Below are 18433 nucleotides of genomic sequence, written 5' to 3' on the forward strand. Positions count from 1 at the left end.
ACCAAAAGTGTACTCCTGCTTCGTGACGATGTACTAGCCCACAAACTACATGCTGTAGCGGCATCGGCTAATGACTCATTTTAAGGAACTGAATCACCCTGATACATCATGGTCTGGTAGGAGGCCTGGTCGACAACCGGGCCGCGGGGTCGCTGAGCCCCGAAATCATCTCGAGATATGCACCCTCCATACAGCCAAGATCTTTCCTCAAGCTACTTATCTATTTTGTAATGTAAAGTCCAACTTTCAATTAAGCCATTTTGAGAATGATGAGAAGCTGCAGCAGGCTACCATGACATCGTCATAAACAAGTCGGAAGACTTCGATAAGACTTCCAGAATCAGTATTATATACCTGTTTGCAAAGCTCTTTGACCGCCTCCCCATATATTCAGAGTTGCTCAATTTCTTTTTCAGGACTTTCCTTTCTCAGTTCAGCTTCTGTTGCTTAATATTGTCATTGACAGAATTACAGGATATTTTTGTAATCTTTGTAAATCTGTAGGGTATTGTTATGACCATAGTAGAACTATAGGGCATAGTATTGGTATAATTATGGGTATAATTTATGTCCTGAAGAAAATGAGAGGTATGTTGTGTTTTATTATTACTAATCCAAATATTTGTGTATTTTGACATTATATTTTGAGATCTTTTGACATGAGGCCCCCCCTTTTCTTTAGGACTTAAGTATTTTGCTCATATATAATTTAGTTTTGCCACTCACCCATGCTTTAAGATGCTCAAATTTGTGTAGTTTTGAAGGATGTTGAATACTCTAACAATATAAATGCTCTCCATAAAACACTGTACTTGACAATAAAAAAAAGTTTTTTAATTTGCTATTTTTCATACTACTTTATACTGAATGTACAGTATATGCAAGAATATTACACATACTGTACTAAAGGGTGTCTTCCATGTAATTACTGCTTAAAACAGGCAATTTTTAAAGGTCCTCATAACTATTTGTAGTCTAGTACTATCGTTATTTCTTTGAAAATTGTTGCAGTCCTGTCTTCATGTTGAATCTCAACTTTTGTTAGTATGCTGCTAATACAGATTCCCGGCTTCTGTATCAGTCACAAAATATGTTTCTCACTTTTCTTTCCATACGTTCTATTCTAGCTGAATATTATGTTGATCTACAATGTGAATGTAGCTTAACAAAATTATTATCACTGAGTATCTGTATTCTCCTTTGTATGATTCTTTGCCTACAAGCATATTTGAGCCTCACTTGACAGTTTTGCAATGTTTTACTAACTTCCACACTACCTTTCCATTAACTATTGTTTTCTATTTTTTTTTATGTATGTATTTCATTGATAAGTTTCTCTGAGCAAGATCCCCATGATTGCTTCTCTGAACCACAATCCCTCCATTCCACTAACACTCTCTCCCTTTTATTTATTAACTTCTGATCTCTTCTTTTTCTTCATATCCTTCCCTTTCCATTCTTGGCTCTTTTCTTTACTTGTTCCACATTTTTCCTTTTCTCTTCCTTGTTCACCCCCACCCTGTTACTCCATAATACCCATACTGTACTTCCACTTGGGCAGGACAGTAGAGCGGCAGTCTCGCTTCATGCAGGTCGGAGTTCAATCCCTGACCGTCCAAGCTGTTAGACACCATTCCTTTTCCCTGTCACATCCTAAATTCTTATCCTGATTACCTCTAAGTGCTATATAGTCGTAATGGATTGTGCTTTCTCCTGATAGTTCCCTTCCCCACTTAGATTATTGCTAGTACAGTTTATTAGTTCCTGACTAATGTTGTGAAGTTTTGAGAACAACAGAGACCACATCTTAATCACTGCTCTCTATGACAAAAAGAACACATCAAACCATTAAACACCCTCTCTGAACGATCACTGGGACCTCCGAAGATAGCCAATAATAATTCTGAAACTATGTAACTTGCAACTATCATCTAAAACAACTGGTAGCATGTTGTTGTTGTTTCAGATTTAGCTACTCAGGACGAAGTGTCCATGTAGCACGGGCTATGGTGAGCCCGTAAAGAAACTGGTAGCAAGTGACAGCAGTAGCTAGTACAACTAAGGCAGGTGAAGTGCTCCTCATCACTTTGTGCAGAAAATGCTGTGCAAAAACCAATTCAGTTAAGGTGCCAGGTTATTCACCAAGAGTTTTTGTGCAAAGGGTTTCATGTCTTAGTATTTGCTACACAGTATGGTGCCCAGCCATTTTTCAAGTCTCTAAACTTTGCAGTTTGCTTCAGCTTTGTTCCAGGTTCTTTTTCCTGGCACTGATTGCAGTGACCATAGATAATGACTTGATTTGGATCATTATCATGGCATTACCTTTGGGACTCAACAGACCAAGGCTTTAGAGCTAAGTTTGTTCATGCACTTCTATGGCTCATGCATGTAGTCTAGTTGGGATGATTTTGTTTCCCCTGATATTGTTAACTGGGTGTTTACTTGAGAAATGTGGGAAAACTAGTTTTGGTTTCTAGTTAGGATGATTTTGTTTCCCTGACATTGTTAACTGGGTGTTAACTTGAGAAATGTAGGAAAACTAGTTTTGGTTTTGTTTAGTCTGTGGCTATCCTGGCCCTTCTCCATTGTACTAAGAGTGGGGTTCAATGAGAGTATGCTGTGTGTGTGTGTGTCTCTTGTAACCAGATTTTTTGCCCTAGGGTTGGTTGGCACAGTTCCCATGCTTCATTGAGGGATCCCAGTAGTACAGTCGGGTTCGTTCAATCGAGAATTCCGGTTCCGAATCCCATGTGGAACAGAAGTGGTTGGAGGCATTTCCTATCACCTAAAGCCCTGTTCTCCTAGCAGTAAGTAGGTATTCAGGAGTTCAGGAGTTAGTCAGTTTGTTGTGGGGTTGCATCCTGGGCAGGGTCAGTAATTCGACCTTGGTTCGGGGGGGGGGGGGTCGATATAAGCCTAATGTGTGTGAATTATTTATCCATTTTTTGGGGGTCAGGGAAGGGGGGGGGGGAATGTGGAGACCCCATCCAATATTTAGCTATATCATTTGTATTTAATATTTGTGCCTGCAGAATTGAGCTATTTGCTCTTGGATCCTGTCTTTTTAACTAATCTAACTAATCTATTTTTCCTCTATAATGTCTACTACATATATTTCTCTCTTAATACCCACACATCCCAGGAAGCAGCTGACTAAGTCCCAGGTATCTATTTACTGCTAGGTAAACAGACTCATCAGGTGAAAGAAACTGCCCATTTGTTTCTGCCTCGGCCAGGAATCAAATTATCAAATCAAATTAGGACTACAACCCCTGAGCGCTGTCCACTTGGTCACGAGGCCCCTAATGTATGTAATTACCTAAGTGTAGTTACAGGATGAGAGCTACACTCGTGGTGTCCCGTCTTCCAAGCACTCTTTTTTTTATCATATAATGCTTTGAAACTACTGATGGTTTGGGCTTAAACCACCTTCTCATCTAACTTGTTCCAACAGTTTACCACTTTGTTTGTGAAAGTGAATTTTCTTATATTTCTTCGGCAGCTTTGTTTAGTTAGTTTAAATCTATGCCCTCTTGTTCTTGAAATTCCAGGTCTCGGGGAATTCTTCCCTATAAATTTTATCTATTCCCATTACCATTTTTTATGTAGTGATCATATCACCTCTTTTTCTTCTGTCTTCTAGTTTTGGCATATTTAATGCCTTTAACCTTGTGTATACAGTACAGTATGTGTAATTACCTAAGAGTATGTATGTGTACTCACCTAGTTGTACTTACAGAGGTTGAGCTTTGGCTCTTTGGTCCCTCTTAAATGTCAATCAAAGGTACTTTTTCACATCTTTATTATATGACTTTATGAAGTATTTTGAGAATATAATCCCACTGTCAGGAACAGGAAGCCTGTGTATATATATATATATATATATATATATATATATATATATTTTAGGTTTGTATAGTACCTCCCTAGATAGAACTAGTGACCTTCCCTAGAATGCAACCCCACAGCAGTTGCCTAACTCCTGGAGACTTACTTATTGCTAGGTAAACAGGTGCATTAGGGGAGAGGAAACATGCCCAACCATTTCTGTCCCATCCACAAATCAAACCCAGGATCCCCGACTGAGAGTTGAGAATGAAACCAAGTGTACTACGTAACTTGTAATTTTTTTTTTTTTAAAGTTAATAAATAGTTTTGTTTGTAAAGGAGTGTAAATACTTTAAATAGTATGGGTAGACAGAGTGCAGGCTCAGTGCCCATTGTTGTGGGCAGTTGGGGGAGGGGGAAACAGTTAGTGCTATTGATATTATATTTAGCAAGGGTAATATTTATGGAATATTCTGCTTGTGCCACCATGCTTTTGTGACTGAAGTAGATTGTGATATTACTTCATTGACTAATTCATTGATAATGGTTTAGATTTAAAGATATGTAGTTGACTTTTTGATTTGTAGCAAAACAATAAATAATTTTCAAACACCCTTTCCATTATTCGTTATGAATACCTTCTATTACTCTATAAATCTCTGCATTATATATATTTTGTTGCTTTTGGATAGGCCATTCATGTAGGTCTATGTTAAAGCATTTCTCTCTGCATACATACTGTATATTTTTATAAGATAGTCATAAAGTATTATATTTCAAGTCAAGCCATGTAATGTTATTTATAAACATTATCAGATCTATTATTACTGTATTCAAATATACACGAATTTAGAGCCTTATATTTCATGACCGCATACCTCCTGATGCAAAGTTATGACCCTTCAGTAGGCCTACTGACCAAGTCTTTTGCTTCCATGGTGAAGGGTGTTCTCTTTCTTGCCAATGTGTAAATTACAATGGAAAACTAACAGTAGTGTAGGCCTATGTGGGGAATATGCTTGTAATAATGATTTATGAATTGCTCCAGCAGTTAATATATATGTGTACGTGAATGTTTCATAACTTGATTTCGCAGTGTTATCCTCAGTGAAACAGTATATAGACTTGCAACTGATAAACTAAAATTAAGTTATAAGACAAATTATTATTATTTACTTTTGATATGACAGAAATGAAGATTTTTTTTTAAATTGAAACATTTATTTGTCAACCAAATTTTAATTGTTAATCATTCTGACAATACAGAACAGCTGTCTTCTTCATTCAATTAATGCAACAGTAATGAAGGTCATGCAAGATCCATATATTCACAGTGTAGTGCTGTATATTCTGTCTTAGAGTCTTTGTCATAGCACAGTATTGTTCATTGACTGAACCCGGTAAATCTCTCTCTCTTCCTGTGGGTAGTTTACAATTTCTTGTATTTATTTCTAGTGTCTTTCTTATCCAACAGACAATTTGGACGCAGCTATAGATGAAGAGGAGAAAATTGTTGAGGACCTATTGGATGACCAAGATGAGGAAGGCAATGATATCAAGCACAACAATGGCAATATGGACGAGGATCAAGGTCAAGACGGTAAAAAAGACTTTCAAAGGAATGGAAACAACATGGTGGGAGCTCTTGAGGTTCCTCATCCATTCCTCCCTCAAGAGGATACTCATCAAGATATGAATATGGGAGAAGACCTTGGCAACCAAGGAAATTATTACGAAAATAACCTCGATAATAACATCCGAAATCTCAGAAGGCCTGAATTTCATTGATGTTTTTACTTTCGAGAAAAATGTAACTTATGTGAATACTTAGGAAAGCTGTAGATTGTTTTGATTACTGTAGTTTTTAGTGTTTGTAGGTTTAAATTGAGTGTACATTTTTATATGTGATTATTTTATGTCAGGACGCCCAGAATTTTTTAAAAAATTTTAAAAGGAAAATAGGATTAAAGCAAATAAGATTTTTGTTTTTAATCACACTATATTAGTGATCCTGTTCGGAAATCCAATATTTAATTTTTCTAACTTTAGTACCATTTTATTTTTAAGGGGACCATTTTATAATATTGCACAAAAATCTAAGCATAACTGCTAGTCACTTAAGTAAATTCTTCTGCGAGTTGAAAGAAGAGTACTGTAGCTATGTTCACGTTAATCATAAATACTTTTGTAATGCTGATTTCTTATGTAGGAATATATTTCACAACTATATTTCACTTGCTAAACTAAGCAAGTTTTCTAACTTTTGTGGTGTATAAGGGTAAACTTCAACCTTGTAATGCAAGACAAATATTTACATAGTGTGTCAAAGCCAACTCAGGCATCAATAAAGTCAAACCAGGCATCATTGAAGCCAACAGCAACAACATAACATTGATGGAATACCCTTCAAGTAGAGCCAACATTCAGTGTCATGTGTTTCTCCTCCTGGTAATTATTAAAACATTACAGTGAAACAGTGTGTGTGACATATGCCTTCAGTAGTCCATATAGACGACTGAATGCAGTCAACTCCTGTATTAAGGCTCAAGACCATGGAAACACAATGAAGGCTGGTTGTTTATAGTCAAGTGGCAGTTACACGTTATTTATTTCTCTATTCTTCTCCTAGGTATAATATATATATAGTAGTGTTTTAAAAGGGGAAGTGGTTGCTTTCTAGTTTTTTAAGCATATATTATAATAAAATTAACTTGGAAAATTTTACATTGTGTCATATATATAGGATTTCTTAAAGGCTTAAAGGGAGTAGATTTGTATTACAGTATATAGAAGCTTTAATCTGTTAAGCAGTATAAAGATACTGTAGTTTAAGAAATATTGTACATAGATTCCTCTTGAAAAAGAACAAACCACTCATTAAATAACTGTTGGTGATTGTGCTTGCTTCTCATTAACTGGGATGTTAGTTTTCTTATAACATTATTCTCACATGTGTTTCATCTTCCACTGACTGCAATATGTCTGGTGACTAATTCTTTCTCTTATCCTGTAGTTCTACTCACTAACAAAAACTGCTTTCAATCATAGATCAGTAGAATGTACTGTAATTATGGTCAAGGTAGTCTTGAGATCCCTTATATTTAATTAAAAGGTGATCAGATTAAAAACACATTCAAGTGCATCATGCATCAGATGATTTTTATTTTTACATGTACCTTTAGTGTGATAGTGATGACGAAAACTGCTTTCTTCATAACTTGTACAATGTTTGTGATGATTAGTTGAAGTAGTGACTTTAATTTAGTTTGCATCAACTGGTTTTAATCTACTGTAGTAATTAGCCAATATTTAATGTTGGAAACCAAGTTTGTTACTTAGAGAATTCCATAGTGTCTTGGGTGGAGTGTCTGCATTCATTTGCACAGCATACATATGCTGTACTATATGTCTCAATATATTCCCTGAGCATTTATAACTCACCCATCCATGCTGTACTTTATTGAAGACAGTTATTTTCATATTTACATGCAGGAACAAATGAACAATAATTGTGTGTATCTCGTCATCATGTTTGTGATAGGGAATTACTGTAATCAACCGGGACCTAATTAAGAACATTTTGGTAAAGTTTCTTTTTTGACAATATAGTTTTTTCCTTTTACTTCTCATTTTTAACATTTATAAGTTTGACAAATTATTAAACATTCCAGATATTACGACAGTGTAACGTAGATGGTTACAAGATAGGGTTTCCCATAGTCAGGGACGGGATGTCTGCTAGACATATCAAGGTCCCACCATGCCAGTGACTGACCTTTACCAGTACACAACCCACAACAGTTGCATGACTCACAAGTACCTGTTTACTGCTAGGTGAACAGAGCCATTAGGTATAAGGAAACGTGCCTGAATGTCTCACCCTGGTCAGGAATCAAGCTCAAGTACATTATGTTGTGCACATTGCACTACAAGAGGGTAAAGATATGGAAAGTACTGTAGAAACAACCAAGATTTTCACCAATATTTTTGCATTCTAATGGTTTGAGCAAATGTTGCAAACATGTTTGCTGTGCTGCCATAACCCTAGTGTTGCATTGGTATTGGTAGGATACTTGCACACCATACAGGAAGTATTTAGAGGAATATTTGAGCTAAATTGATTATTTTAATATTTTAACAAATGTATCACTTTATAGTGTATATATACTAAAATATAGTTTTGAAATGGTAAAATATAAATGTATGCAGCCAAATAATTAAAGGAGGTTGGAGTCATTACCAATTAGTTAATCTAGATAATGCTGTTCACTGGAAATGAACTCATCAACTTAAAGATCATAAGCAATCAAAACCTTCCTTTCCTGTAAATTACAATATATTATAGAAAATTTTCTTTTCTAAACATGGTCATATTTTCAACATTGAGAGTGCTATAGTTTATTAAGCGATACTGTTTATCCCATCATTTTCCAAGTACAGTACATGGTTTGAATTTTTTATGGCCTTGGGATTGTCCTGAAATGCCTCAACCAAAATGTCATACAGAAGTGATATAGTATTTATATAAAAAAAGTAATAATTTTTTGTTTTATCTCATAAAATATTATGCTTGTTTTAATTTGATATAGTTTAGTGGGAAAGGTATCACATCAAGGCAAATGGGGGGATCTTCGACAAGCCACCGGCTTTCTGTCCTCGTCGAGGCCACTAGGGTTGGTGGCCTTCAGGTAAATGAACCTATTATTTTGTTACTTCTTACAATGTAATACTGTACCTGTGTATCAATAGTCATAAAGCCCTATTGTGGTTAGTAAAGTATAAAATTTAGTTCTGATAATAATCTGCCCCTACAGATGACCTTGTAGACGTGAATAAATAGAAGCAACTATAAACTCTTGACCAAGTTTTTATATTTTTTTTAGCTGAATAAATTTACTGTTTATAACTGGTATAAATGATAATTTTTGCAATCAATTTGTGTGTTTACTGAAGTGGAATAATGGTTTGTTGGCAAATATAGGACCAACTTGTGGTATCACTTTGATGTTAAATGTGCCATTTACATTAATGAGAGTACAGTAGAATTGAGACACTAGTATTGTAGACAAAATTAAGCACCACACACTATGCCAACACAGCTGTAATGCATTGTTACTATATATTTTGTAATCAAAATATATCGGGTTTAATTTTAACACTTATTTATTTTGGTTGCTTATGATCTTAAGACAAAATACAGGATTATTTTCTGCCTTTAATGAATAGTCGTAACTGACAAAAACAAACATTTTATATGTGAATCCAGTGTAGGGAAATAGCTAAACATTAATATTGTATAATTGTTGAAACATAACACATTTTGAGACAATGATCACTCGCCTTCGGTTATTGTATGATACAATAGAAAACAATAATTGAGTAATATTTTGGATTGCCATCCCATTAAACAAAACCAATTTGCAAGACAAATGAGTTAGGAAAGGTTATGCTTCCTGTGGTGTCCGCAAAGTCGGTCTCCTTTTCATGTTGAAGTTCCAGGCTGGTCTTACCTCGGGAATGTTATAGAATTGTGAAAGAAAACAGACAGGACATGCCATATAATTTTATTTTACCACACCAGCACTGATAAAAGTAATTGTAATTTTGTAACCATATAGTGTATCCTTATTTCAAATTCAACTTCCAGTATTAGATGTTAATATACTTTCTATTTATAAGAGTGAACCGATTTGACAAAATATAAACACTACAAAAATAAATTCCTAATGTCTTTGTTACCTTTTAATGTGTCAGAGTAATTAAATGTGTTGGCCAGCACATAGTGGGTTAACAAATATTAGTACTGTAAAGATGTAAACTTTAGACACTATTTGTTAACTTCATTTGACAAAACAATATCTTCATAAAATATTGCCACATATTGTACTGTATTTTAGTTTAAAGTTCATTTTGATAAATTATTTTGCCAAGCTATTAGTACTACAATACTGTATAAATGTTATTTCTAAGCTAATTATAGATGAGAATCTTAAAATTATTTAAGGGCATTAGCATTTGCATTCAAAATTTTTATGATTTTAGCTAGTCTTAAGGGTTTTTATAAGACTAAACAGCTCTTGAAAGCTGTGGTATAATAATGGTGTTGGTCATATAAAAGGGTTTGAATAAGCTCAGATTATTAACTTGGCACTATCCAATAAAATATTGTTGAAAAATCTAACTAAGTTGTCTAGACTGGTTCATATTCCCACACGTGTTTTCTCATATGAGTCATGAGCAGTATTGTTGTTACATAATTATGCCAACAAGGCAAAGCACAAGCTCAAGTCCAAGTTTCACGCAGTTCTTAAGAAATGATGATAAATATGGTTTTATTTTAAAATTGGGTTACCAGATTTTATGATAAAGTTTATTTTATCTTTGTATCCATAGTAAATGCATAAAATGGTCAGTCTGTTATTATTAAAGTACATAGATAAGATAATGTTTATTCAGGTAAAAATACTTCATTCAAAATGAGTTGCAAGCATAATGCTGGATTTCTAGATAGAACTAGTACATACTATGCCTAAAGCCACTAATATGCGCAACATTTCGGGCAAGGTGTTGGAAAAACACTTAAGACTGAAACTGCGGAAATCTGAAACTCCAGAAAACTACAAGAGTGGCACTACTGAGATGCTAGCTAGACACCTGAGATGCCACTCAAGTGCTTTACCAAATCACCAAATTTGCATTTGTCCACAAACTCAAGTTTGTTTTAGTATGTGGCATTATATTCAAAGATTCATTTCTGTTTTATCCCTGGATTTAACTAGAATATTTTGAAACGTTCATGCACATCTTCAGCTCCAAATGAAGGTACAGGAATGTGTTTTTTTTCTGGGGGGGGGGGGAGCCCCTACGGCTCCCGGGAGCCTACTAGGCTGATATGCTAATGTCAGACTTTGGCATCAGTCATGTGTATGGAGTTTTTATGGGCCTACCGGGGACCACGAGCCCGAACCTGGCCCCCCTCTAGAGAGGCAAGGGGAGCAATGGCCTATAGAAACCCCCGTGTAATTGGGAGCATTATATGTCTACCATAGACCTGGTTAGGCATCCAGAAAGGTAGGCGTCCCAAAACAAACCCCTATTCTGGTGAAAATTGCAACCAAAAGCCGAACGAGTGGATAGAACTTCCCAAACAAAAACGAGCAAACTAGTATGACGTCACCCGTCGTTGCGCCGCTGTCTGCGCAGCCCCCCCCCCCCAGGGAGGGGGGAGGGTCAGCCCCAGACCTACGATCCACACCCCAAGTGACCCCAGTTCTTTAGGCTGATGCTATCGGCTGGGTTGTGTGCTCTGCCTCCAGTGTTTTTGTGCGGCACTGTGCCTTGTGTGTGGCTGCTGTACTCCAGGGGTGCGAGAGCCAGGAGTTATTCCTCAGTACTCGGGCTGCATGCGCCTAGGGTTCCCTTCCCTAGGTGCCTTGTAAGTACTGCCCTTGGAGCTTGGGGTTACCTTCCACAAGTTCCTCGGGGTCTGCCTCTGTGTGTCCGTTTTACTGCTCAGTTTCTCGGCTGCTCTTTGGGTACTTGGGGGTTTTGTCTCCCCTAGGTAACCTTAGGGTAAGAGACAGTTTTCGCACTGGTAGGGGCGCAGGGTACTGGGCAGCTAGTTGTCACTTATCACAGCGGCCGGCTCTGTTCCTCTGCGGGGTTTTGTTTTTCTTTTTGTTTTTGCCTTGGTGGGGGGGGGGTGGTTCTGCCCTATTTGTCACTGGTGTTTGGCCTCACCCTGATATATGGTGGTGCCCCCTGCTTGGTCCCCGTGAGTGTAACGTCCCTGGGAAAATCTACTGATTTAAATTTACTAGAAATAAGAAACAGCCAATGTTGAATCTCGATGACCACCAGATGGACAGGATTAAAGGACCCTAGAGCCATGAGGGCACTACGAGAGTCAACTAGAACGACAAAGGAGGAATGACAATGAGAAAGCAAGAGACGGGGAGCATCATAAAGTTCTGCTGTGAAGACGCTAGCCTCCGAAGGGAGGCGACACATATAAGTGCGGTCAGGAAAAACAACAGAGTAGCCCACACCGTCCGCAGACTTCGACCCATCGGTGAAAACGGAAATAGAGTGGGAGTGCGAAGAAAAGTGCTCAAGGAAAAGGCGTTTTAGAACCGTAGGAGGGTAAAAGCTTTAGTGACGCGAGTCAAGGACGTACAAAACTTTGGAAGGGAGACTCTCCACGGAGGCAAGGAACAATACGAGGAGAAACATTAGAAATATGAACAGAAAGAGAATCCTGTAAGCGAGACAACCGGACAGAAAGAGGGAGGCGATGAAGAGGAACAGGAACCACAGGAGGAAAAGTCAATGCACGACAGAGGCGAGAGGAAGGATGTTGTAAGGACCGTGCAAGATAGCGAAGACAGTAGCGATCACGGCGGTCCTGGAGAGAAAGGAAGCCAGTGTCAACATACAAACTGAGGGCGGGAGTCGAACGAATGGCACCAGAGCTGAGACGCAACCCAGTATGGTGCAAAGCATCAAGACGGCGAAGAGTAGAAGGAGAAGCATATCTATCCGCTCCCCAAGAAGTATGGGAAAAAACCTTAAGTAGGTTAAGGGCCTTAGAGCATTCAACTCGGAAATAGAGATGGAATAAACTTGTTATCTGGGGAGAAGCTAATACAGTATATGCAAATCTGGCTGTGCACTCTGGTTGTGGTCCAGTTCTACCTCTATCGCTTCTCTTCAAATGCTCAATGAAATCATATAAACATCATGTACAATAGCTCCTACTGATTTTCTCATTGATACATGACGTTAATGGGATTTCATTGTGCACTTGAAGAACAGCATTTGAGGTAGAACCCCCAGACCACAGCCAGAGTGCATGGAGGCAATGCATGAAACCCCTGGTTGGGGTTCATTGGATGCTTCCGGACCCCTAGTAGATTCAGTTGAATCACAGGTTGCATTGTGTATATTATATATATATATATATATATATAATATATATATATATATATATATATATATATATATATATATATATATATATATATATACACACACATATATATATATAGTTTCTATATAAAAAATGCTTCAACAAGTTATATGCTTCAACTTGTTCCATTACCACACTCAGAATGGGTATGAGGGTCCACTATCACTTGCAGGATGGGTATGGGGTCAACTACCTCACACGAGAGATATCGGGTCCACCGACGAAATGAGAATGTGGTTCACTACCCCTCACAGGAGTGCATATTGGGAGCATGATACCCACCTTCCCCCCTTACCCGAACTCGATACAAGCTTAAATTGATATGTATATATGCACTCTGGCTGTCTGTCCTCTGATACAATGAATTATCATATATTAAGTAAACTAAAAATGTTGCAGTACAGTGTATATATGTATTCACATGCATCGCTTACCAGATACAGAAAATAAGAGTAATGGGCAACTGCTGATAGCGAGTGAACGCTCGCCTTAAACCTTCCAGTCAGTAGTGTTATTCGTGCAGTGGTGAGAGGTGGATGTGTGTCGTGTCACGTCGCGATTTTATGTGTGAAGTGTGATGAAACTCGCCTGTGTGCAAATTAATGTAACATTTCCCAACATATTATAACATTCTGGATGGCCTTGTAAGTAGTTCTTTGATGACATGAAGGAAAAAAATATAGTTTTTTTTATAATATTCCACCTGAAATATTGTTTGAAAAGTAAATCATGGACTAACTGATTGCTGCTCTCATATTTTATAGTTTCTAACATTCAAGAAGCGCAAAAAACGCATCATAAGTATATCTGATATTATGAGTTCTTGTCAGTGGCAATGCACAAAATTCCCGCCACTAGGTCAGTCAGGTTAAACACTTGCTTGTCCTGCCTGTCACTGGGCGGGTAACCGCGATAGCAGACTTTGCCTTGACAAGAAGAACCTCCATACATCCTTCATCCGACACTGGCATACCAGCACGCCGTTCAAATCAGCTGACAGAAAATTAGCTTGGGTGATGTAAGATCAATTTGTCAAGCTGGAAAAAGTTTTGAGACAAGTGCCAAGCATTTTTCCCCCTCTATTACCCAATAAATTATGGACTGTTTCGATCAGTTAACCGAGTCCCAAGGCCAAGCAGTGACAATCACGCTTGGAATGGCAATTAACACCTGCGATCTGGCGGTCATTGTTATTCAGCATTTGCGTCGTGTTCAAATTGTGATAAACTAATATTTATGTTCTTTGTTTTACCCTGGTTTGATTGAGATTGTTTTCCCATTAATTATCTATTTACATCAGGTTGCGGTTAGTTCATGAAGATTAAGATGAAATTTCACTAATATGATAACCAAAACTAACCATAATCAAACCTAATGTAAATAATCATTTCAAAAGAAACCAAACCAAATTCGAACCAGAGGTGGTACCTCATATACATTATATATATATATATATATATATATATATATATATATATATATATATATATATATATATATATATATATATATATATGTCGTACCTAGTAGCCAGAACGCACTTCTCAGCCTACTATGCAAGGCCCGATTTGAATAATAAGCCAAGTTTCCCTGAATTATTATATTTTCTTTAATTTTTTTCTTATGAAATGATAAAGCTACCCATTTCATTATATATGAGATCAATTTTTTTTTATTGGAGTTAAAATTAACGTAGATATATGACCGAACCTAACCAACCCTCCCTAACCTAACCTAACCTATCTTTATAGGTTAGGTTAGGTTAGGTATCAGAAAAAGTTAGGTTAGGTTAGGTAGGTTAGGTAGTCGAAAAACAATTAATTCATGAAAACTTGGCTTATTAGGCAAATCGGCCCATGCATAGTAGGCTGAGAAGTGCGTTCTGGCTACTAGGTACGACATATATATATAATATATATATATATATATATATATATATATATATATATATATATATATATATATATATATATATAATATATACTGTCAAAACTATAATATTTAGTTTTGACAGTAGAGATGAGGATACCAAGATCTAATTCAACTTCATATTTGTTACACGCTAATTTGGCTGCAATGTCTGTCTCATTATGATGGGTTATATTTATGTGTGATGGTATCCAAACAAACGAGATTCGAGACCCTTTACTCTGTGCAGCGATTAGGTCATTTATAATTAGGAGTATGAGGTTCTTGCTGTCGATCTTCCAGAAGTTTTCGATTGCTTGAAGAGCAGACTTTGAATCACAAATTATTATTCATCCTACAATGTTTTTTAATGTACTGGTAGCTAGTTGTAATGCCGTTAGTTCTGCTTTTGTGGAGGTCAGCCAGTTGTTTAACCTAACACTGACAGTCTTTGTGCAAATATTATTTCTATAAAACCTACATGCTGCTGCAGTCCGTCCAGTAGAAGATTGGACTGAGCCGTCGGTGTAGACTCAGTGCTCGTGAGATCTTGAATTCTCAATGGAGGAGGCAATTGTTTCGAGTGTGACAGCTTTGAGAAGAGCAAGAGTCTCATTATCTTTCTTGGTGACAGGTGTATATGATACTTGAATGGTGGGGTACAGATAAAGAGGAATATCAGAGACAGGTAGATTGCACTTAAAAGGAATGTTGAGTTTAATGAGATTGTAGGCATTTGTGCTCAGCCATTTATCATAAAAGGAGTTGGTATGTTGGCACGAGTCAATAGGGTGTTAACAGCATTAAATGATTTGTCTCTGAGCAATGCAGGAGATATAAGGTCTCTCATGACTTTAAGGCAAAAGGTCGTGATGACTTGCATGATTCTCTCTAGTATGGTTGGAAGCTTCAGTTCTTCCCTCATGTTGATGATTCTTGTGCATCTTGGAGCACCAAGAATTATCCTCATAGCCTCATTCTGTACTACTTCAAGTTTGTCCAACACAGAGGAGGGGAAATTAATTAAGTGCAGAGCATTATGATCAACGAGAGATCTAACAAACATCATATAGAATAGTCTAGCATATTTAATATTCATACCAATATTTTTGCCAGTAAGTCTTTTCAATGGTTTTAGTCTTTCTTTTAACCTATGGTGTAGATCGTTTACAATGTCACTGTTAATACCAACTCCAAGATATTTGTGCTGCCTACACGTTTCAGTGTTCTGGCTGTTGACCTTGAAAGTTATATGAGTTTTCTCTTGGGGATGGAGAACTCTGGATTTAGTTATAGAGATAACAAGACCACATTCAATGCTTTTAGCGAGTGAATCAAATAGAGCTTGCAGTCTAGTTTGGGTGTTTGCAACAATGCATATGTCATCGGCATAACAGATGACGGCTTCGTCAGGTAGTGCGGGAATATCAATTGTTAATTTGTGCATCAGAACATTGAACATTGAACATAGCACTCCACCCTGGGGTGTACCCAACTCAAAGGGTGCACAGAGTTTACTTTTGACCCCCTTGAAAAAGGACTGAGGCGGTTGTTACCCAGGTAACCCCTGAGCCATGTCAACAGTCTTCCCTTAACTCCTAAAGAGGCTAGTTGTTCTAAGATTATTTCTCTGCTGTATCAAAAGCAGTTTGGAGATCAATAAATGCCGCCTGAGAGCTTGGTCCCTCTGATAAAATATTCTGCAAAGCAACTTTGCGTGCTTCTTCCAGGAAGGAAACCATACAGGTTAGGGGCAAGGTGGGGCTTGATTTGAAACATTAGTCTGTCGAGTATAATCCAATGAAGAACTTTACACATGCACGAAGGCTGCGACCGCCTCAAAAGCTCATTCGTCAACTTTGTTTCCATACTGTAAGATAAAACAGTCCATCCTCGCCAACAGAGGCCAGATGATCGTTAATTCTGCCGTCAAACCCTCAGCTTATGAATGAAAAACTGTTTACGCACGATTTTCATCTGCTTACGTCTGAAAGTTAATAATTATAATTATAATAATAATGTTTATTGAGATAAAAGTACATACACAAATTTCTCGAACCTTCTCGAGAAACATATTCCAATTGCACCTATCCTAATACATTACTAAAATACTGCAAAAGCAAATAATGCCAACAGAACCAAAATTGTGTACATAATTATAACATTTGAGAAAATGTAGTTTATTACTTAGTACAATACAATTGATAAATGCGTCTTTTAGGTTTGCTTCATGTTGGACAAGCTTGTCCTGAGGATAGATAGGCCGTGGCAAAGAGCACAGCCCTTAAATCTGAGATGGCGTCCGACCAAAACAAACCAAGCATGCAAACCACAAGCCTATCCTCAAACCTGCGTACAAACAAAAAAGATATGCTGTTATTAAGCCAAATAAAAAAAAGATACTTTGAATTTTGTGCTGTGCTGATAAATGTTTTAGCAATACCACTTGCAAGCAAAGCTCTTAAATCACTAATCTCTAGAACTGTGTTTGTTCATTAATGTATATAATACGTATTCATAACGTATCATGAAATCATGCATAGCCTCTTAAGGCAGTTGAAAGCACTCGCGCGTAAATGAGGCTCCTTGCCGGAATGTTGGTATAAACATTTTTAACAAGCCCAGAAATTATCTACAAGGTGAGAGGTTAGACAGTGAAATAAGTTTATTGAGGTATAAATGCACACAAAGGGATGAGGTACCTCAAGCTATTCTCACCCCGTTCAGTACAACGTGTTCATATATATCTTGGGTAGTAATGATGAGTTGGCCATGAGAGACATAACGTAGGGAATCCAAATACTGTACTTTGTTTTCCATGGTTATATTGGCGAGTTGGTTTACTTAGCGGACCAGGCTGCCCCCCTCCCCTTCACTCTCATAATATGTTATCAAGATGTTTTCACAAATTTTCTTAGGGCGTTCGTCTGTTCCAACATGGTTGCACATTTTTCGAATACATTTTGGATCGTGGGTTGATCCAACTGATACTTGGGTCAGATTCCAATATAGTGTCAGACATATTCACCTTCTGTAGAAACTGATAGATAAACATAAGGAAGAAAAATTATTGTGGGGACCATAAAAAAGGGATAATATGCCAATAATATTTGTCTATTCAAAGTACAGATTCTCACTCGTCTGGATTGCAACTTTGTACTCGAAACTTCTTTTAAGGTAGGCAACATATCTAATTGAAATTATGCAGAAATTCTGTAAAATTTCTAATCCTCTGGGAGTCTCAGACCACACAGAATGTTCTCAGGAGAGAAGAAATTTCCTAATTTACATTTTGAAAATATCTTTAGGGTTTTAATTTACATAACAGCTTACTGGGGTGAGAAATGCATTATCAAATGTAGAATAAATCAAGTGATTGATGTCAGTAAGCGCATTTGAAACTATAAATAGGTCCACGACTCTTCAGCCTCCTACCGCTAAACGTAGGAAATATTGCCTGAACAGTTTGAGATCTTCTAGAAGGAATTAGACAAACTCCGTTGGGAAGTGACCGGTCGGTCTGTAAAACGCAATGTAGGTAGACGGGCTGTGACCACAAACAGCCTCGCTGATTGGGCTGTTACCAAGGAAGCCTGGTCATGGGCCACATGTGTCACTGGCCATGTGAGTTAATTAGACGACAGAGGCATGAGCTTGAGATGTGTTAGCTGATAGCCTAAGCGTGCATGTAAATACTCTCGGGATATTTAGCATAAGTAGGAGCTTTAT

The 18433-nt window shown here is 37.3% G+C and overlaps 2 protein-coding genes across 30 annotated transcripts in view; both read left to right on the plus strand.

Moving 5' to 3' along the window:
- The window catches only part of LOC123763178 (protein GOLM2), a 55874-nt gene extending 46326 nt beyond the window's left edge, over positions 1 to 9548 (plus strand). For 15 of the 28 annotated variants that reach the window (XM_069301870.1, XM_045750333.2, XM_045750188.2 and 12 more), the window contains one exon: positions 5303 to 5517. In XM_069301870.1, the coding sequence (XP_069157971.1) occupies positions 5303 to 5327 (25 nt within the window). In that variant the 3' untranslated portion in view covers positions 5328 to 5517. Of the gene's footprint in view, positions 1 to 5302 lie in introns of all 28 variants that reach the window. The other 13 variants (XM_069301781.1, XM_045750287.2, XM_069301890.1 and 10 more) reach the window with 1 other exon arrangement.
- A 3755-nt stretch (positions 9549 to 13303) lies between these two features.
- Positions 13304 to 18433, plus strand: part of LOC123763249 (uncharacterized) — a 199257-nt gene continuing 194127 nt past the window's right edge. Inside the window, exon 1 of one of the 2 annotated variants that reach the window (XM_069301921.1) lies at positions 13304 to 13440. The gene's annotated coding sequence lies outside the window, so the exon portion shown is untranslated. The remainder of the gene's footprint in view (positions 13441 to 18433) is intronic. The other variant, XM_069301920.1, reaches the window with a different exon arrangement.

Source organism: Procambarus clarkii, chromosome 5, assembly GCF_040958095.1.
Source record: "Procambarus clarkii isolate CNS0578487 chromosome 5, FALCON_Pclarkii_2.0, whole genome shotgun sequence".
NCBI classification, from domain to species: Eukaryota; Metazoa; Arthropoda; class Malacostraca; order Decapoda; family Cambaridae; genus Procambarus; species Procambarus clarkii.